The sequence below is a fragment of the Manacus candei genome, unplaced genomic scaffold, assembly GCF_025592945.1.
Source record: "Manacus candei isolate 608988 ecotype Guabito, Panama unplaced genomic scaffold, ASM2559294v1 h1tg000060l, whole genome shotgun sequence".
Taxonomy (NCBI): domain Eukaryota; kingdom Metazoa; phylum Chordata; class Aves; order Passeriformes; family Pipridae; genus Manacus; species Manacus candei.
Window position 1 is genome coordinate 11,844,558 of NW_026138108.1, and position 21,567 is coordinate 11,866,124.

The following is a 21,567-nucleotide window of genomic DNA, read 5'->3' on the forward strand; positions in this document are numbered from 1 at the left end:
CAGGAGAAACAAAGTACAGCTGAGCAATCTTGAGTCTCACAATATTGTCCAGATGTTTGATCTTTTTGGTGGAACAGATGGTGGCACACGTGTTAAACCTGATTCCTTCTATTTTGTTTTAACTCTCCAACACAGCATTTTGTAGCGTTCAGGATGGCAAACTCCATGACAAGGAAGGGGAATTACATTTTTCTGGAAGTCCCAAACAGTCCTATGAAAACCACCAGTAAGTAGACAAAACACAGCCTTTCCCCAGAAACTATTCCCCATACCAGTGTAAGTTTTGGGGTTTTTTTGTTGTATTTTTGAGAATAGGAACCAATTTGTTATTCCAGATTGCATATACGGACTCTATTTGTGCCAGAAGGGAATTACATATTGCTTTGGTTTTCCCACTTTGATGCAGAGCCAGAAACATTCTGTGACTATGGTTCTTTATCAGTCTATTCAAAAGATGACAGTCTCGTGGGTGAGTTGTTGTCCCTTTTATTCTTTGAAATAATCATAGAATCGTTCTGGTTGGAAAAGACCTTTAAGGTCTATAACATGTCAGAGTACTCTTGGATTCTAACAGCAAGGGCACCCAATGAGGACATGGAGGTTGGTTGTTTTACTTGCATTTTCATGATTAATACGTTGTGACATAGGATCTAAAGTAAAAGACCAGGAGTGTGGGAAGAGAAGAGACTGGAAAATGCCTGGCAAGGAAACATGTCAGCATATGACTTTCTGGTGTCAATGATTTTCAATTTTTAATAGTGTGAATCTATTTGGGCTAATGGTTTAATAGGGAAAGTAGATGAATGAATAGGCAATTTCCTCTCCATCATAAAATTTTTATAGCTAAGTACTAGAAATGGTACATGCAGGTTTTCTCAAGTGACTAAAGACTTTAAGCAGTGATGATTCTCTAATGCTGTGGAGGAGATCCTCCATTATCAATTTTGTTTAACTCCAATAGTATAAGGCTGAAATTTGTTTCTGACAAAGAGGATTATGGAACCGGTTTTTCCATGACCTACAAAGCTCTTACACCAGATATTCTTCCTGGTAAGTCTAAGTTTAGTAATACACCTGTCTGCACTCTTGGGCGGTGACCTGACAAAAGAAATCAGGAGAAAATTAATCAGAGGAATCTCCTATGGTATTCCCATGTGGATGAAGTGATGAACAAGGTGAGTGTGGCCAGGCTGCCATGTGACACTGTGGGAAAAACTAGGATGCCAGAACAAGATAGGATAGATGCTGTTGAGAGAAGTCCTCCTTTAACTTTGCATCTACTCCACCCACTTTATATAAGATCTCATTTCCTTCTCTGCTTCCAGAATGTTTTTAAAACTCAATTAATAAGATTAATCAAAGGAGCAGAATTTCCAGATGAAAGCTGCTTTGCTAGTCCTGGGCTTTCATGGAGGGGCCCTGAGGGAGGCAGCTGATGCTAAAATTCGTGTCATAGAGAATTGCTTTTGGTTATGCTGTGCAGAGCAGTTCACCATCCCTAGGGAGAGGGCCCTAGGGCCACCTACTGGGTCTTAAGTTACAGGCTCCTGTTGTTCCCATTTCTGCAGCTTTTCCAGCTGGTTCTTTCCTTTGCAGAGTGTGAGGGCAGAGTGTGGGGAGGAATCCCCTCTGAGGGCCTTGCCACTTGCACAGCCCATCAGAAAGACACATGCTCTGTTTCTGTTCATCTCCACTTTCCTCTCCGAAAAAAGTTGGCAAATATTCTTCAGACCTGCTCTTGTCCTGTTCTCTTCCTCAGCTGTGAGAAAGCATCACAAGAGTTTTTCTGGATTTTTCTTTTTTTTTTTTTTTTTTTTTGTGAGTGATTTAATAGGAAGTCACAGTGCTTCCATTTTTGTTTTCCTGGACTTTCAGATTCTGGCTGTGAGCCCCTAGCTGTCCTTTTTGAAGAAGGAGTCTTACAGAGTACACACTACCCAGAACACTACAGCAACATAGCAGACTGTCAATGGATTATTTATGCACCAGAGGACCATGGAACCAAGGTATTACATGAAACCTTTTTGTGTCTACAGGGTGGAAGTGGCATCATTGGTTTAACAAGAAATTATGCAGCTTAAGGACAAGGAAGATCAAGCAACATGAGCTTGAATAATGCTGCTGGATGCAGTTAAGAGAAATCACTTTCAGTCCCAAAAGACAGAAAAGTTTTGATTTGTCCTATAGATTATAGTAAAATAGGGTTTCCTGGTTTGGATTATATCATGACAGATTCTTCTAGAACATGTAGTGCATTATGTGTCACCTGTGGGAGGTCTGAATGTCACAGAAAGCAAACCTTACAAGAATCATTCAGAAGAGTAATGACCCTGTTACAGATCTTTGAATTTTTTCTATGTGACTTTTAAAAACAAGGTTCAGTTTTTCATTTTTTATTTAAGGCTTACCTACCAGTCCTTTGAAGTAGAAGAGAGTGAAGGTTGCTCCTATGATGCAGTGACTGTGTATGAAGATGTGGGAAAAGAAGAGGAAATCAGTTTGACTTTTGATTCTTTATTTTGGGGATGACCTGTTTCTTTTATGACTTTCACTAGCCCTATTGTCCAGTCTAAAATCAAGTTCACCTCTAGAGTCTCAGGTGATATTATAGGTACTAGTTTCAGTACCTTGAAAAATACTTGCAGGTATTGCTGCCTCTGTTCCACTTACAGAGGCAAAACCACATCTAACAGAATTGGTTTTGTGTGTTTAAATTCTATAGGAAATGCAGCTCTGAATTCATTTAAATGAAGAAAAAAACATAACACAATAATTTGGTTTTATAGTGATGATCAGACACAGAAAACACCTAAGAGATCTGCTGTTCTTTACTCCAGAGCAGCATTCCTGCCACCTGGATGAGAGGAAGGCCTGTCCCAATCAACTGATTTCAGCACTTGCTTGAAGCTGGTACTTAGATTGGCACCAGCAGAGGCTACTTCTGAAACATTGATAAGGGGAAATCAGATAATTGGTGTGTTTCACGTGTAATGGCAACCTGTGGGTGTGGGTGCTGCAATAGACTGTTGTGAAATCCTGCCAGAGATGTGCTGATGAGGTAATTACTGAGCAAGGACAGGATGTCAGTAATAATAGAACAGTCCTTCAGCCTCAGTCTCCTTATCTCTTGTATATGGTTATTTTTCACCCTCCTTTATGAGAGCTGGAATACACAGAATATTGCATACCTGCTGTTGAAGGAGAGAAGGATTAAAAAGTACCAGTTAATCTGCAAAGTGAGCCTTTGCTTTCTCATCTTTAGCCAAGCCTTGTGGATTTGCCCTAGTGGCACCTGTCCTAAGCTCCTCTGCTGTAATGCTGGTTGTCTTTCACTCTGATGAAACAGAGACCTTTGGAGGATTCAGAGCCACAGTCTCTTTTGTTCATGCAGCAGGTAATACAAGTAACTTGGGAAAATGCCCCTCTGGGGCAGCACAGAGGGCTCTTCAGTAAATCAGCTATTCAGAATTATTTTGCTCTAGGAGAGTCTCATCTAGCAAATTGTTTCAGTGGAAAAAAAAATACTGCAAACCTATTGAGGCATTAAACAAAGGCCTACTGAATGGTGAAGAAACAGTGAATCTACTCAAAATCTGAGAGATTTATTTGTGTAAGAGTATTTCGGTGTATTTTAAATGGCACTTCACTACTATGTGAAGCTGTAGTAGCACAGATCCCTAAAATAGAAATCTATTCCTTTTAATCTCTCTGCTTTATTCCTAAAAAAATTAAGGAAATAAAAGTGGTTTTATAATACAAATATGGCTCAAGACAGCCTACTAACACATTTGCCATTCTCGTTTGCTAGATTTAGATACACTGAATTCAACTAGTGAAGAAGAATCTGGAGGTATGGATATGGATATGACTGAAGAAGAAATACAAGTTACAAGAGGTAAGCCAAACTGAGTTATATTTTCTTCATGGGAATAGAGAGTAACTTTTGGACTATAAAATCTACAATTATTTAATGATTGCTGTTGTCCCAGATTTCTTCATTAAGATATTTTAAGGAAATAAAAATATGAACAGTAACACATGCTTTGGCTTTAGCAGAACTGAATTTTTCTTGTTTCCTTCATCTTGTTAAATCATGTACAGCAATGCAATGACAATTTAACTTGTATGTCATTTTACACCTCCTTCCTTTGGTGAAAATAATTGCAGAGTCTACAGGGTAATTGAAAACAATAACCAGCATTTTCCCCTCCAGCACTTTATGGAGAATGGGATGAGTCCATGCTCATTGTAGGTTTGAGGCTAAAACTTTTGAAGTAGTAGCTTTCATCTTGGTGCAGCTCTTTTTTTGCTAAGACCATCTCCTCCTGCTAGTTCTAAACATTTGGATCCTTTGTAATGAGGGAGGTTGGAAGATTTAGCAAAAAAGGGTGGGGAGCGGAGGCTTGAGAAGCTATGGGGTAACCCTTAAATGGAATGTTCTTTCCTTCTCCAAATCTTAACCTCTAAAGACTTCTTGAAACATCCGTGCTTTCTTTCTGTTTCAGATGATATTTGTGGAATGCCTTCAAATCAGCCCAGGCTCATCTTCAGCAGGATAATTGGAGGTGAAGAAGCTGTACCATACTTATGGCCTTGGCAGGCCAGTGTACAAATTTCAGATGAGTCTATCTGTGGAGGAGCAGTTCTTGCCAAAGAATGGGTTGTCACAGCTGCCCACTGCCTTGATTCCAAGTAAGTACACTGGGATGAACCCTTCCCTGGGAATGTCTGTAATTCCATAGTGTGTCTCTGTCCAGTGACAGTGGTTCTGTACAGGGTGGCTGGAGCAGTTATTGTTATCAGCTCCCTACAACTTACACTGGTACTGGATTCTTTTGCTCCACACACATGTTCTAGCAACTTAGTAGGTTTTAAGACTCACAGGTTTCAAGAATGATGTTATATCAGCCTGACAATGAACTTTTTTTTTTCCCTTAGGGAACTATACAGAGATTTATGGATGGTGGTAACAGGACTTCATGATCTTACAGAGCAAGAGTACAGACAGGTACTATGTGTTCTGCTTAGTAATAAAATATAAATCTATCTTGCAAAATTGCTTTTAATGTAAATGCATCTCTCAGATTGTTGATGATGCAGCAATCTAACAGCTTGCATGGTGACGTTAATCTGCATTTACACAACAGCTTCTGTGTGTATCAACAAATTGTATCAACACACATCTGAGACTTCACCAACATTGAGCTCCAAAGCTCAGTATCCTGGAGGATGTGGGAGTGAGAGGAGTGTTGTCTGTATGTTCACCAGCGACTATCAGTAAGACAGAAATAACTGAGGCACAACTTGCCACTTTGCTCACACTGGACAAATGTTTTTCCAAGACCTTCTTCCTAAACTTGTTGCATGGAGTTTCTGGCCTGTTCCCTGTTCCGTGTCACAGATGCATAATCGTGACTTGTTAATGTAAGAAAGCTGGTGGCTTCAGCAGCTGCTTTTAAATGTGTCCCCCTTGTGAGGCATCTTGCATAGGGCCTGGAAATTTATAAAACAAAATTACTTAAAGACTCAAATTCTCAAGTAATCCTGAAAATGTCGCTGTCTTTGCTTTCCTAGAAAAGATCAGTCAAGCAGTTTATTACACATCCAAGTTTTAATGAGGCCACTGTGGACTCTGATATTGCCTTACTGCAACTGGCTGAGCCCTTGGAATTCAACCACTGCGTGCACCCCTTGTGCCTCCCTCCCAAGGAGAGGAGCAAGTCCAACCCTCAAAGATGTGCGTGGTCACAGGATGAGGTGCACATGAAGCAGGTATGCAGTCTTTGCCTTTTCAAAGTTTGGCTGTGTTTTAAATATTGTGTTCTATGTTGGAACATTCATTCTGCCTATACATTAGTTTGAGGAGAACATACATATTAAAAAGTTTTCACTGATGTAAACTCAGCTAGACATGCAGGGAAAATAGGTGGGAAGAGGGAAATCAGATGATTTAGACTGAGACCATCTGAAAAGAGCAGGAGTAAAGCTTCTTTCTGGAATCACTAATTCATGCTTCTACTGGTTTCTGACGTGTATGACTTCAAGACAGAGTAAAGGGGAAAAAACTGCAGCAGCTGGAAGTTCCCACCCATGTAGTTGATACATGTCAGAGCTATTACATAAACCTTCCCATTAAGGTGACCCAGAGGATGATCTGTGCTGGATTCCCTTTGGAAGAAGGCAAGGACTCATGCACAGTAAGTAACACACATCAGCTTTGGGGTATGGCCAGATGGGCTCTGGAAAGGGAAGTGTAAAACCTCACAAGAAAACCTGTTTTCTTGCAAACAGGCTGTGGTGATTTACAGCAGAAGACTCCTTAGTAGCAGAATTTTAACTACTCATTTTGCAAAAAAGAGTAACTTCCCTTGAGCAAAGGTTGTTTCTTTCTCTGCCTTTTAAGAACAGACCCCACCCAAGCATGGAAGCAGCTGGGACCTCTCCTAGCTGAACTGATATTTTAAAAACAAAAATTCATAAGAAGGTTCCTTTGTCCTCATGCAGAGTGATTCTGGTGGCCCATTAGTTTGTCCTTCAGAAGACAACTCGGGATTTTACGCCCTCCACAGAATTACTAGCTGGGGCTTGGGATGTGGAAGGAAGAACTACCCAGGAGTATATACAAATGTTGGTTTTTTTCTGGACTGGATCAAGAAGAATGTTAATAGTAGTGGTGTGTATGAAAAAAAAAAGAGACACCACAATTAAATGAATCTTTTTGCTATTGCTACATGTTTAATTCAAGGTCTTTTCCAAGGTGCCATTTTTATATTTGGGTGCCTAGCAGTTCCTGAAATCTTGGCTGTTTAAACTATCCCTAGCTGAATGCCCAGAAACAGAAAAATCTAAATCAGTAATAACTTCTCAAAATCTGATTTCTGCAAGACTATTATTATTCCCCTCTCTACCTATACCTCTCTTCTTGTGTGGATGAATGTTTCCCTTACTGTGGCTTTTCTGCTTCATTTCTTGGGGTTGGGTGGGTGTAGGGAGGCATGAACTGACACGTAATGGCAGCTGAGTCCACTTGGACAAATTTACAGCCTGCCTCTGTTGACAATCTTTGCAAAGTTTACCCTGAATTATTTTCTTCTTTTTTCAGATCTCCCCATTTTCATGGTGTGACTGTCAAAAAACCAGTTCTGATGGATCCCGTTGTAAAACACTTCCAAAGCACAAAATGTATTTGAAAAAAAATTTGGTGAGATGATGTAGTTTCATAAATGATGAAGAGATTCCAAAGTAGCTGATACTTACCCTGGTGAATTTACTGCTGATTTACCTGAACTGAGACTTTGGCTTTACACAAGTGTATTGGGAGAGACACAAGTGACTTGCAAGGCTTCTGACTCTGTTAATCTGTCTTAGAAGGAAGGAGAGGGAAAACAAACCACATGGGCCAAGCTTGTCCTTGAATGTGGTACTGAAGATTATAAAAATACTGCAGGATATTTTTAATACAGTCTCTGTTTTAATGAACAGAAGTGTTTGAAAAGGCAGGTGGTACAGGCCAAGGGCCTTTGGCACTATGCAAGAACTGACAGCTATCCTAATTAATCCAGACATAATTACAGAGGTACTGTGTAATCCACACACTGCAAAGCATTAACCTATAAATAGCAGTTTGTTAAATGTCCACAGGATGACAGGCTCCAAGTAGCTTTGCAGACTGTTCTGGTCACAGCCTCAGTGTTTAGAAACTAGATCAGTAGGATAGTACTGATAGCACAAGTACAATCCTCCTTTGGCTCAGATAACAACTAGAAAGTAAGATACCTCATTTTGTTTCTGTTGATATTAATGGCAAAAATCTTTAGAGTTGTTTCCCACACAAGCATTCGATGCCAGTAATCCTACTTTTTTGATTATATTAGTTTGGAACTTCCATGGGGTTTTTTTTGTTTGTTTTTTTTGTTTGTTTTGTTTGTTTGTTTTTAGGGTTTTTTTTTGTTTTGTTTTGGTTTTTTTTAAAGCTATAATTTTATTTTTTAGCTGGGGAAAAAAATTAATCTCTGCCTTTATTCCCAAACGAGTAAGGTAAACGTATCCACCACTTTCTTCTCGCAGTGTAAAGTTTGAGGCAAAACCCCGCAAAATATTGAGAATGAGTTTTCTGTGAAGCCACGAAAATACTTCATAGTAGGCCTTCGTTCCCGGGTCCCACCCCAGCCCGGCCCCAGCCCTTCCCCAGGCTCGGGCCCGGGAGGCAGGAGCGGAGGCGGGAGCGGGCGGGACCCGGGTCGGGGCGGGCCGAGGGCGGGCCGAGGGCGGGCAGAGCCGGCCCGGCGGGAGCTGCGGGCGAGAAGGCGGCAGCCATGGAGGCGCTGGGGGTGAGGTGCCGGGCGGGGGGGACCGGGCCGAGCCGGGAGCGGGACCTGGGACGGGAGCCCTCACCGCCTGCCCTTCTCCTCCCCACAGGGAGCGCCTGTGGCCGTGGCCGTGGCCGTGGTGGCGGCCTCGGCCCTGCTGCTGCTGCTGCTGCGGGGGAGCGGGCGGAGGACGGGCGGCCCCGTCACCCTGCAGGACCCGCTCGCCAAGTACCCGCTGCGGCTGCTGGACAAGGAGGTGACCGAGCGCGGGGTCCTGGGGGGGCTGCGGGGCCGGGGTCTGGGGAATGTGGGTTTCCGCGGGGTAGACTCGTTGCTTCGCGTGTTTTAAGTCCCGGCTGCGTTTCTCCCCGGGTTTCTGCCCCGTGTGCCGTCGGTGAGATGCAACCCCGCGTGTTTCTGCACGCCCTGCCCCGCCTCGATCTTTGGCCGCAGTCACGGCGTGTGCTCACCGGCATTGGGCAATAGGGTTTCCAGATTTTACTGCACGCAGAGGTGCCGTGGGGATTGGGCAGACAGGACAAAATGCCACTCCTTGTGGAATTAAAGAGGAAAAGACCACTTCTAAAACTTCTTCTGATTTATTTAAACTGTTTTTTTCAAAGCCATTTCTATGTCCTTTCCCAGCATTCTGCGTGCATGCTAACACAGAGCAGGCTTACTGAAGCCTACTGTGTTGAGCGTAGTTTGAAATTCAAAGCAGTGGTGATGGTGACCTTATTCTAACTTTGCTTTCCAGGAAATCAGTCATGACACTAAGAAATTCCGATTTGGGCTACCTTCAACTGATCATATATTAGGATTACCTGTAGGTAAGTACTGGAAATGTTTTATTACATATATTTCTTTTTTTTAGGATTTGTAACTATTCTCATAGTCCTTGGACTTCTGACTGTTTGGGAATTTAAGGCTCAGCAAAGCGAAGAGTTAAGAGCTGCATCTGAATGCTGCTGTTCTCAGAGGTTTCCCAAAGGGTTGTATTTCTGATCTTTTGTATGTGCTTTGTTCTGCTTGTGTTCAGTTGTGTGGCGTGGTTTAGAACAAGAGCAGTGAAACTAACCTGTCTGATGGAATACATCACCAGTCAGGATGTAAGCAAGAATGGTAGCTGTCAAATGTATTAAATGGTAGCTTTCATATCTCTTATTTGCATTCTACTTCCATCTGGTGCCCTTAGTTTATTGCCAGCTGGCCTCATGCTTTTGGAAAACACAGTTACACTTGTAAATGAGAAAGAGAACAAGTCTTCTGCCTGGGAAGCTTGTAACTACTGGGGGAAATACAACTAGTGTATATAGAAGATGCTGAACTATTCAGAGCCTGCATGCACTTTACCTTTGATTTACACACGTTTCTGTGCAACTTTGTCTTGAGTTCTGTAGCATGACGTTAATTTCAGGCTAGGATTGGCACACTCTACTTCCCTGTACCCTGGAACACCGATAGCACTGAACCTTGGACCTTGAATTGATGGTAATCTCTGTAGGGGAAAGTCTGTGTCTCTCTCTGATCTGCAGATGTGGCAGATGCAGCCCTGTTTGTTCTGTACTGTTTCGCAGTGTCCCGTGCTGGATGGCAAGTGTCAGGGTTTTCCCATTCCATGCTCTGAGCACGTCCTTCTTGCATGCTGCCTGTCAAGGGGTCAAGGGCAGCTGTCTTCCTCCAAATTCTCTTCTGGCTTGCATGGGAAAGAGTAGTTAACTGTCTGCATTAACTAGATAAATGCTAAACCAACCAAGATGTGCCTTGCAGTGATTGTGTTCCTCTAGACTTCTTTCTTAAGAATATATGAATAAGATCCTGAAACTGTATGGGCCAGGTTACTTTCTGGGAGATTCCTGCCTTCTGCTTTCTACCAGGATCGTTATGGTTATGGAGGCAGAAGATACAGAGAAGGAATACAGTCCAAGGCATTGTTCTTGATGTTTTAGTGCAGGGTCTCTGGGAAGTTTGCTCTGAGAGGTTGCTGCTGTTAAACAGTGCATATTTCTGTGCCTGTGTGAACTGGTGTACCCCTACATCCTCTTCACCAATGAATATGAGAACAACAGAACCCAAAATACAGAGAGCATTTCAGAAGTGACCAGCAAACTTTCCATATTGCTGTTTTACCATCAATTTCCTACTTTCCTTGTACTTTATCCTTGTTTCTGTATTTACCAGCTCTCCTCAGTTACTCCATGCTCCAGAAACTGTTGCTAAAAGAAGAGAAGAAACCAGATGTCTTGTACAGTGATTATATGGCAAAGATTTTCGCTGTCATTGCATGTGTATAACAGGTTACACTACCTGCCTTTCTCTCTTGTCCTCCAGGGGTGAAAAAATAATCAGACTGTAATTCTTTCTCCCCAGGCCAACATGTTTACCTTTCTGCAAAAATCGATGGCAATCTGGTGATTCGAGCCTATACCCCAGTTTCCAGTGACGAGACAAAAGGTTACGTTGATTTAATTATAAAGGTAAATTTTGTTTTGCTTTAATATGAATAAGTTGCTAACTGGAAGGAAGGCAAATACTTCATTTTAATGATATGGTTTGTTTTGATTTAGTCATCAAATTCCATCTTCTTTCATTCAAATCTTGTTAAATTTCATTTTCATCAGGTTTCATCTTCTTTCAAATAGGGTGAATGCATGGCAAACAAGTCATTTCACATTACCCTTGAATAGTAAGTTGTATCCTGTGTATCTGCTGTGTGGCACTTAGAGATAGCAGAGGTAGAGTAGATGGAGAAGGGAATCACTTCCTTGGCAGTAGTGCAGGAACTTCCCCAGTATCTTTTATTTGGCAATGCATGAAAACTGATCCCTCTCCCTCAAGATGCCTGTGCTGCTGCTAATGCTTACTACTAACAGCTCTAAGTAGAAAACAAGTCAAACAAGGGAAATCATTTAAGCCAGGGAATGCAGGATGATCTGATCCCAGGACTTCTGGATTTTCTAATCCTTTTCTACAATAGGGTTTGTCCTTAGGCAATCTGGGCTTTTTTTTTTTTTTTTTTTGCATGCTCTGTTCTTCATGCTACAAGTGTGGTGAACTGTTATTAGCTACTTAATACTTCCTATGTGCTTTGAAAGCTGAAAGAGCTGTCGTGTGGCTGAGTCTCTGGGAAAGTCTTAAAAAGATGCAGCAATGCTATTTTCAGAAGGAATGGTTACAAAAATGGGGTGACACAAGGTTCTTGCTGAAGCGACAGTGAAATGAGGGCACCAGCAGATAATCTGCCTGCCACCCATTCTTGTTGACCTGGCTGCAGAGCACAGGGACAAGTGCATGACAGCACATTTAACTTAGTTATCTATTAAACTTGAAACAGGAAGCAGCCAGAATAAGAGCAAAGAATTGTCTCAATTTTTTTCTCAGGTACCCTATTTCAGACCCATAGTATGGTGTTCTGCAGTTTGTAATAATGTCTACAGGAAAATTAGTGGTTGATATCATACAAGTTATTGGTTTTTTTACAGGTCTACCACAAAAATGTGAATCCCAAGTTTCCAGAAGGTGGGAAGATGTCTCAGTACCTAGATAGCATGAAGATTGGAGATACTATTGATTTCAGAGGGCCAAATGGACTCCTTGTGTATAAGGGGGCAGGTACTGTGACATGAAGGTGGGAGAGCAAAAGGGAGGAACTTGTGTTGGTTATTTTCAGAGGTGTTCTATAAAACTTGACAACTTTGCAGAGAACCTTTTTTTTTTTGTGAGGCAGAAAAGAGAAAATCCACCTTTTGTAGACTTGACCAAGAGCCCATCAGAGTTGATATGACAGAAAAGAATACTTTGTGTTTACTTTGTGTAAGAAATAACTGACGATTGTTACACCCCGGGATTATATAATTAAAGGCCCCCTGAGAATCTCAGCGTTGTTACTGAATAACCCACTGACTGAGAGCCAGCTCCATTGTGTAATTAAAACAGGTCTGAGTTGACTGTGAGGAAATAAGCTCAGAGGAGTAATCCTCTTGTAAGATACAACTGAAAGATTTTGCATTGATCTTGACTGAGAGGAGTTGTGCACTCAAGTCTTACCTCTGGGGGATAAGTGCTCAGGGCTTCTCTGGGCTGTGACCTCCTGTGGTCATCAACTTTATATCTGAGTCCTTTATATCTCAGAGGAGGTGATGGATGTGTGTTTTATAGATGTTCCTGTCTGCTCTGCTTTGGCAGCTATAAAAAGTAGTAGCTAGGGAAGCTTGTTGCTAGTTATGGATCTTTTAAGAATTGGAACATGTCAAGTGCTTTTCATATATAATTCTTTACACAGGCTTTTCATTTGGCTTGGTCCTTGGAGATTAATTTAATTACAAACTGCCTGGTTTTGTGATAGTTCTGAAGGAATTGGCAAAGGTCTTCTCATCACAAGCTACTTGAAGGCAGTCACCCTGCTGGCTGTGAGTGTAATGGGCATCTCACTAACTGGAAATTAATTACAGTAATGAAAAACTTGGTAAAACTAAGGCTCCAACATTCCTAAATCTAATCTTTGCAGGGATTCTTGCTTGAGGCTGGTTTAATAACAACTCCATTAATTGTAGGCATACACAAATGGCTACATCCATAGTGCAAGTGAGGATGATGAAGGTGGCCTAGGAAACCTGTTTCTCTGTAGTAGGGGCTGTGGTTACCTTCAGCTGCCACTGATATTCACTCTTGTGAGTTGTGTTACAGGCAGTGAGGTGAGAATCCAGGAGTTTATTATAAGCAATGCTGGGTAGCAGGAAAGGAGTAAATCTGTTGTTCAAAGCAAGGATTGGAGTTTACAGAGACAAAGAAGTTTCCGCACTTGTGCTCAGTGCTGTGCTGAGTCCCTTGAGCATTTCCACAACATTTCTCTTAATTAATTGGTAGGCTGTAGTAATTTATTGCCATGGAATTTGTATCCATGTTTGTCTGGAAGTTAATGTATCTATAGGTTTTGAATATTTCTTCCAGGTACCTTTCTTATCAAGCCTAATAAGAAGTCTGAAGCAGAGAAAAAGTTTGCAAAGCATGTTGGGATGATAGCTGGAGGAACAGGTAAAACTATTCTCATCTTATGGAATGTCTAGAGAATGAAAATGTCTTTATGGATGCATGTGAGAAGTATCAATGTACCTTAGCAGAATACTTACACCTGTATTTCTTCTCATGAGCATTTGGCAACACAGAGTTGCTTCAGCAGTGGCTCCAGTGGCTTGAGCTCAGTCCTGGGGGGTAGCAACTTCAGTTTGAATATTGCTTTACCCTGAGACCTCAGAGAAGTCACTTCATCTCTCAGTGACAAAGAGTATTCTAGGAGAATGTCGTGAGGGTAAAGTTACTGTATGTGACAGAATGATGAAGAGGAAAGCCCTGTACACAAGTACTGTGGGTTTGTTTTGAAACTATTTGTAATAATAGAAACCCCCAACCCCTGCATTTGATGTGGATTAGAAATTCAGAGATATGTAGCCCTGTGCAAACCAAGCTCCCAATGAAGACTGAAGAAAGGCAGCATTAATACTGAAACTGTAGCCATAGGAAGAAATACCCATTTTATGACCACTGTGTTTTTTAACAGGAATAACCCCGATGTTGCAGCTGATTCGTCAGATCACAAATGATCCCAAGGACTCCACAAAATGTTACCTCATTTTTGCCAATCAGGTGAGTATTCTGACCCACCTGTTTGTTCCTCTTTATTAGCCTGCTTTTGTTTGCTGGCCTCTGGGCTTTTTAAACTTATGGCACATGTTTCATACTCTTCCAGTGTCTTTGGGTTTGCATTTTAACCCAGCCATTTATGAAAAAATACCATCTGAGATAGCACATTTAAAAATGATCAGTATAGGGAAGAGAGGAAATGGTTATTATGTATATATTGTCTTGGGTTAAAATTATTTAAGAAAGAGAAACTGAATTAAAGAGTTATCCTTAAGGCCCTTTATAAATACTTGTGTGGTGCTGTCATGGATTTCTATGATCTTATTTCATTTGTTTTGAAGGTGTCTCTTCATAGTTTCACTTAATTCCTATATTAGGGAACAAATTCCATTATCAGATCCTGATCCCTCTACTTATCTTACTCCTTCACTGATTTCAAGGAAAAAGGATTTGTCTCTGCTAATCTGTACAGTTAACCTTCACCATGCTGGTCCAGGGCCATACTTGCCAGGGTCAGAGACAAATCCAGGTCATTGTGACTTTAGCCTGGATTAAAAAGCTGTTCAGATTGTTCAGACTGTGTTTAGGTGTCTAATAAGCCTCATAGTCTGTTTTTCTTAAATTGAATTCACAGAAGCCTGTAATGATAACAGATATCACAGAAGGGGGGAAAATCCAAATTACTTTATTGGTTTGCTTTATCACTGCATTTGTCTTGAATGCCAGATGAGCTCACATCAGAGGGCTCTTGGGATGGTTTGGAGCTAACCAACAGTCTCATTTTGCAGACAGAAAGTGATATATTGCTGAGAGCTGAGCTAGAAGATATTGCAAAGAGGCATCCTGAGCAGTTTGTGCTGTGGTACACACTGGACAGACCTCCTCAAGGTAGGCTGGGACACACAGGAGTGCCTTTGCTTGTTGCTGTACAACAGGCAGAGCTCCACTCTTGTTCAGGGGAACATCAGATCAAGTCTTCTTGTTTTACACTTTTAAACAGCAAAGACATCCCCCAACTCCTCAGGAAAAAAAACCCTTACCAAAACCCCTGCTTTAAAAAGTGATCTAAGCCAGGTGGGCCTTTAGGAAGTGTGAACTAATAGTTAACTCACATTGGGTCAGACATGTTACTCAGTGGATCTTTCCATGTATTTCAGGATGTGCCTGTTTTTGGGACTTTTCAGCAAAAGTTCAGCTCTGTTTTGGGCTGTCTCCCAGACCAGTTTATGTTAGCATTTTGTGGCATCAAATTGCCTAATACCTGTAAACATGCACATCTTTATTTTGCAGCAGCTCTAGATTAGGTTGTAGGCTTCCATTATAGACTAGTGTGTTACCTGGGGGCTGGTGTAGGAGTTGAGCTCTATATTTCCTTTGAAACTGGGTATTCATGCTTGCTGATGTAAGGGATCTGAGCACCTCCTGAACAGTCATAAGAGCCAAACAGAGTCACATCGAAGTTCTGTACCTGTTGTCAGCAACAGCCATGAGTTAAATGGCCAGAGAAGAGTCATCAGCAGGCCTTGATACTCTTCCAGCCTTTAATATTTCTCAGTTTGGAGCCAAATGTGTCTCTAGAGATACAGTCACTCTCAGTGGGCTACATTTGTCAAAACAAAGTGTCTCTCCTGGGTGTTTTGACAGTCTGTGAGTGGTTCCATAGGAATAGCACGTTTCTGTGGAGAACAACTTCCTCTGGTTTCCATTTGCCTCTTAATCCTTGTGTTGGCAGAGTGTTAAATCTTCACGTTACTAATTTTACAGACCTCTGTCAATCACTCCTGCTGCCACATCTCTTCTACACTGAAGATTGCTGTGATTACATACCTTTGCTCAGCTGTGTCCTCTCAACCCTTTCCAGCTCTGCTGTGTCCCTTGAGCTGAGCTGAGCAGATCAGAACTGAACAGCAGCAATCAAGGTGTAGGCAAACTGTATTTTTGCTTTGATGTGATTCTCCCTTTTCCTTTCCTGACCCTTCTTGACATTTCATATGCCTTTTGACTGCTGCTTTTTTCATAATATCTTGCTCATGAGAAATGAGCTTAAAGCACATACTTTTATATATGAAGGCAGTTTTCCTACTGCTCACTTCAAATGTCAGGTACATTCAATAATATTACTGCTTGAAATAATTTAGCATTTCTTTCCTCTTTTAATTTTTTTTCCCTCTTATTTAAATACATGGTGGAGCTTTTGTCATTATCAAACTTTGTCACCTTGATCTCTAAAAAAAAAAATAAATGCAAAAATGTGTTGGATGGCACAGGTCTCACTAGCTCTCCCTGCACAACTGCCACTGGCTGAGCTCTCTTCACTGGAAAAGCTGATTCACTCTTCCTTTTTATTCTTGCCTGCTCATTTCTTTTAAATCTAACATTTATTCACAGACTTATCAACCAGGTCCTTGTTATCCACATGCTTGTTGTCCCTGTGGAAGGGGACCACTAGGTTTAAGCTCAGTGAGAAATTTAACCCTCTCCTGGCTCACAGTGGTGGTGGCATGACTGCTGATTCTTCAGCTGCTTTGTGAGTGCAACATACACAGTTTAAAAAGGCTTCAGGCTCTATAGATTTTTCAAATTAATAGTTTAATTTCTTTCTTTCAGACTGGAAGTACAGTTCTGGCTTTGTCACTGCAGACATGATGAAAGCCCACCTCCCTCCCCCGGGCAGTGAGACCCTCATTCTCATGTGTGGGCCACCTCCAATGATTCAGTTTGCCTGTCAGCCCAACCTGGACAAGCTTGGCTATCCCAAGAGCAGCACATTTGCTTATTAACACAGATGCCATCTGATACCTTTTTGTAAGTACTGTGTATTTTCCTACAGGAACAACTGATATGTAACTGTGCAGCGTTTTTTTTTTGGGGTGTTTGTGATTGTTTTTAACCCCTAAAAGTAATTTCTGAGGTTTCTAACTTCATAGTTACCTTTCTGTGTTTTGATATTAAGAAGTTGAGAAATCATCTTGAGTTGTGTGGCAGTAACTTAGTCTAACCTCTTAAGAGTTAGTATGAAAATGAATTCTCAGGGGAAAAAAAAATTAAGGGTAATCAGAGAGGTAGGAGAGAGAGAGAGAGAAAACCACTTATTTTTTAACATGGGTTATAAAACTGGTGTAGGATCACTTGACTGTTCCATAGGTAATTCATTTAGTGAATCCTGGAGAAGGAGAGTACAAAGCACAGGGTTTTTTTGTGTTTTGGGTTTTTGTTCCTTTTTTTAATGCTCTTTTACAGCCCTTTTATCAGGGACTAAGAAAGAATTCACAGTCTGCTACTGAAAAAGTGAGCACAATTTGGGTGACGTGAAAATTACTTATTATTGTAACAGAAATTCTCATTAGTGTGAAATTTATTTGGGAGGATTACATGCCTTCATGCTGTCTTCTAACAGCCTTAGCTAAAGAAGCACTGCCAAGGGATGTTGCATCATTTGCATGTCATTCTCTTGGAGCCTGCTAAGGAATTTCCTTTGCTTAAGAGATATCATGGCTTCTTTTTGCCTGGTGTAAACTATGCTGAGTTGATCACACTCAGGTAGTGCCTTATCTTAGAGTTTTTACCACTTAGCACTGCATTTTTAGTCTTCAGTGCCTGAAGTCCTTCATGGTCACTTCCAGGAATTAGTTCACACTATATTTGACAAATCCCTGGGCCAGCAAACTTATTTCTTCAGCAGTTAATATAGGTGTTTACTAAATATTTTTATTAATCTAAAGCAAATCTAAAGGAATCTACTAGTTTAAAATTGACACTGGGGTTTTGTACTTTATCAGCTACATTTGTAGCAATAATGCAAGGAAAGACATGGGGATTCAGACTGGGATTCTGTCCCTTATAGAGGTCAGCTACTTGTATTTGTGTTAAATCATTCCACAGTCAGGAAGAGATAAAGGAACATCCAGAATTTATTGCTAACAGTCAAAAAATAAGCATTTATACCACTGTTATGCTAATTAGGATTTCTTACTACTTATATTTAAAAAAAAATCAATAATTTTATAGATTGACTATTCACGACAACACACTGAGTTATAAGCACAGCTTTGAAAGAAATAGGAAAATCTGTTTGGAATATCCCAGTGATACTAAGGCTTCCTCTGCTGGAGCAGTTTATCCCATTTGCAGTCTGCTGGCTAATTAACCTGGAAAGGTGTTTCAAATGCCCATGATGCCTGATCTGGTCACTAGTACTGACTGCACTGCCAGACTGGTACATTTAATACCTTTTATTAAACATTTGTAGTTGGCTGATGTGCAGACTGACATCTCATGCCTCTGGATTTTCCATTATCATTTAATTTTTCAGCAACTGAAAAGAATTTGCTTTGGCTCTACCATTTTGAACCATAAAAATCATGTGTTTAGCTTCCTAAATCTGACCGTACGTTCCAAGGTCTGCCACGAGGAACTCATGGAGTGAGGAGTAGGATAGGTCACCTTCCAAAAGTGCCACTGGTAGTTCTCAAAGAGCCCTTGCTGCATGCTCTGGACAATACTGGAGATTTCCCCTTTATTTGGGAGGGTTGTGGCTGGGAGTGACCTGCCCTCAGGCTCTATTAGCATGTAAAACAACACCCTGCAGTCAGTGAGTGTTGCAAGAGAGTCAGAGGGTAAGGCAAACCAGCCAGATACAAAGTCTTTTCCTCACAGCTAAGCAGATTTCTGTCTGGCATTTCCCTATTTACTAACATAGCTTGTTAATAGCTCATTAATACAAGAGAGGCACATATGTAAACAGATGCCACAAGTAATTGCTGCTGTAAAGGAGATGGTTTCACCCTCAAGCAGCCCCTCAAGTGAGTAGTGAGAGGCCATAATCCCCTCTGCTGCAGTCATGCCTAGCTCAGCAGAGTAGCAACAGATCTGTTTTGCCAGGTGTTTTAAAGAAATAAATATTTGTTTTATTATGATACTTTTCTGGTAGTCTTGGAGTTACAATCCTGCTGTAGTTCAGCATTTTTTTGCATCACACTAAGATTTGTGAACATGCTAGCTTGTTGTCCTCCTGATAAAATCAAGGGCTTGATGGACAGCATTATGTTCCATTCTTCCCAGTGGACACTGCACTGACTTAGATAAAAAGAGGGCAGGACGTGTGCTAGTGAAAGGGATGAGAGATGAAAATCCTTTATGGGAACCAGTCTGGCAAGACCAGAGTAGTACTGAGTGAGCCATCACTGCTGCACTCACCAGCATCCACCTGAATTTCCAGGTAGCTCTGCTGGAAGCCCACATGGTACAATAGTGTATTAATGATTCCTGCGTTACAAGTTAATTATAAAAATAAAAAATATTACAAAAGGTCTTTCATGTAACACACCATGTAAAAGAGGACTGAATGAAAGGGTAAAACAGGGTGCCAGTCTTGGCTTTCCAGACTCTGGATCTGAGTCCCATTCTTCTCCCAACACCTATTTCATATGACACTATGTGGAAAAACAGCACAGAGGAGAGTTACCTGTGAGGTGTGGCTACATTAAATGCTATGTGCTAAGTCACAGTAGTAGAAGAGAGGTAAAGCCATCCTGCACCAGGGCCTCCAGCTGCTCCTGCCCACTCCTGACAGGCATGAGGTATGAGTAGTGTTCTTGGTCACGCTGGAACATCATCTCCAGTCTTCATAGGTAGGTGCTAAAAACTTGCTGTCATTGAGCATTTCATCCTGGCTTAACAGCGTCTGAAAAGGCAAGACGGGAGGGAAGGAGTGAGAAAGTGTTCAGTCACAGAAAGCCAGCTGTAATGAGATCAGACTCACAACAGGGGGGGTTAGAGCTGCATACAGTTAAAAGGAATTTCTTGAATATAGCTTTAAATACACTTTTTTTGCTTGAGGAAATCCTTAGAGAGCTCGTGTGTGGCATGCGACTCAACTACCTTATATAATTCTTCATTATATCATTCAGTCCCTTAGTTTTGTTTTTTAATAAATTAGCCTCTGTGGAGTGAGGAGTTAATAATGAGGAGGGGGGGGTTGTTTGTTTTCCATGGAGTTTTACCTCATGTACATTTTCAAGTCTGTACCTCATTCCTAGTCCTTGCTGGGACTGAGGCATTTGGTGGTGCAAAATCTTTGAAGAATTGTTTTCATTTAAGGGGATGAATATCTGTCATTGTGTTAAAGAGATAGCAGAGTTCATGAAAACTTAAATAGGCCTAAGTGAAACTTAATTTCTAGAGCAATTTAAAAGCAGGGTGGTTTCTTTACCAAATGCCCAACCAGGCTATAAGGAGGTATTAAACAAGAATAGTGACCCACTTACTCTTAACTACCACCATCAATGACAAACTTTCACTGAATTGTAGCAGACAGAACACATTGGTGACTTCAGAACAAGAGTGAAATGAGTACCTACCGTAAGCTGGCTTATGCCTTGAGAAAGAGCCCCTATTTGCATTACTGTGCCTTCTGAGTGTTCCATCTGTAAAAGCATTCAGGAACTAGTTCAAATCAGACAGCATGTGCAATTTTATTCACTCTACATGCATCTTTGGGAGGTATCTGTGCCTGGACAAATGAAGTTGTGGTAAGTTTAAGGGGTGATTTCTGCCTCCATGATGCGAGGTACACGAAAACGCTCTTAACAATGGGAAGGGTGAATCCTGGTTAGGAAAGATTGATTCCATGAAACTTGGACTCTGTTTCACAGAAGAGAAAAAAAAAAGCTTAACTGATATTATCAAAGAAAAGCAGTATTTTCCAGAGGGTCTAACACTGCTTATACTTCTGGTAGGCTTCTTTCACAGGCAAGAAGTAAAAGTCCTTGATAATACAGTCCTACTTTTTTTTTTTTACATAAAAGCATAACCAGTTCCATGGTGTTGTGATTTCACAGCATGACCACGTGCTCAGAACCATGCTTAAGTGAAAGACCATGCTCCTAGAGAAAAAAAATCCAGTATTTCTGTGATGCTTGAACAACTGCATAGTGCAAGTTCTTGGCTCAAAGTTAATGCATTCTGTCACAACTCCCAGCTGAACAAGTGGACATCAATACTAAATCACAGGATTTGGTATTCTCCTTATTTAGGAACAGTACCTTATTTTACTAAGGTGCACTTTGAAAAAGACAATGGTTAGATAATGAACACAAATGAGATGTTAGATGCACTAAACCATGCAAATGAAAAAAACACACCTTCACAATTAGTCTTTTCAATGTTGTGACCATTCTCTTATCAGGCTTAAAATGTTTTTATCTTACTGGAGAAAAGGCAGTTTACCCCAGCTGCCTCTCTCTGGCTCTTGTGTGTTGCCAGCGCTCACACAAGGCTCCAGGAGCTCCATTTTTCAGGGTTTATATCCCTTTACACAACAGCAAAATTGAAATAAAATTTGATGGGTTTTAGTCTTCATCATTTGTCTTTATGATGTCTAGACACTTTCATTCACAGGTTCACTACTACATAACAAAAGTGAATTATTTAAGTATTAGTTTATTCATAATCTTGTTCATTACTGAGGCATTGCTTTCACATATACTGTCTAAGCAAAACTACTCCCCACTGTACAGAATGAAGGAAAAATTCAGTTGGATTCTCTGATTAACGTCTGTTAAAAAATACAACCCAGTTGTACTTTGTTATAACTTGGTAGCTTTGTACAAATTTGTCC

The 21,567-nt window shown here is 41.0% G+C and overlaps 2 protein-coding genes across 4 annotated transcripts in view; one reads left to right on the plus strand and one right to left on the minus strand.

Annotated features, from left to right (window-relative positions):
- LOC127478343 (NADH-cytochrome b5 reductase 2) overlaps nt 1-21,567 on the plus strand; it is a 149,625-nt gene that overhangs the window by 121,611 nt on the left and 6,447 nt on the right. The window contains exons 2-10 of the mRNA XM_051803847.1: nt 8,286-8,330; nt 8,419-8,565; nt 9,067-9,139; nt 10,680-10,786; nt 11,792-11,921; nt 13,260-13,343; nt 13,867-13,952; nt 14,738-14,837; nt 16,557-16,754. Coding sequence (XP_051659807.1) covers nt 8,286-8,330; nt 8,419-8,565; nt 9,067-9,139; nt 10,680-10,786; nt 11,792-11,921; nt 13,260-13,343; nt 13,867-13,952; nt 14,738-14,837; nt 16,557-16,729 — 945 coding nt within the window. The 3' untranslated portion in view covers nt 16,730-16,754. The remainder of the gene's footprint in view (nt 1-8,285; nt 8,331-8,418; nt 8,566-9,066; nt 9,140-10,679; nt 10,787-11,791; nt 11,922-13,259; nt 13,344-13,866; nt 13,953-14,737; nt 14,838-16,556; nt 16,755-21,567) is intronic.
- Nucleotides 17,843-21,567, minus strand: part of PPFIBP2 (PPFIA binding protein 2) — an 81,976-nt gene continuing 78,251 nt past the window's right edge. For 2 of the 3 annotated variants that reach the window (XM_051803815.1, XM_051803814.1), the window contains one exon: nt 17,843-20,374. In XM_051803815.1, coding sequence (XP_051659775.1) covers nt 20,231-20,374 — 144 coding nt within the window. In that variant the 3' untranslated portion in view covers nt 17,843-20,230. The remainder of the gene's footprint in view (nt 20,375-21,567) is intronic. The other variant, XM_051803813.1, reaches the window with a different exon arrangement.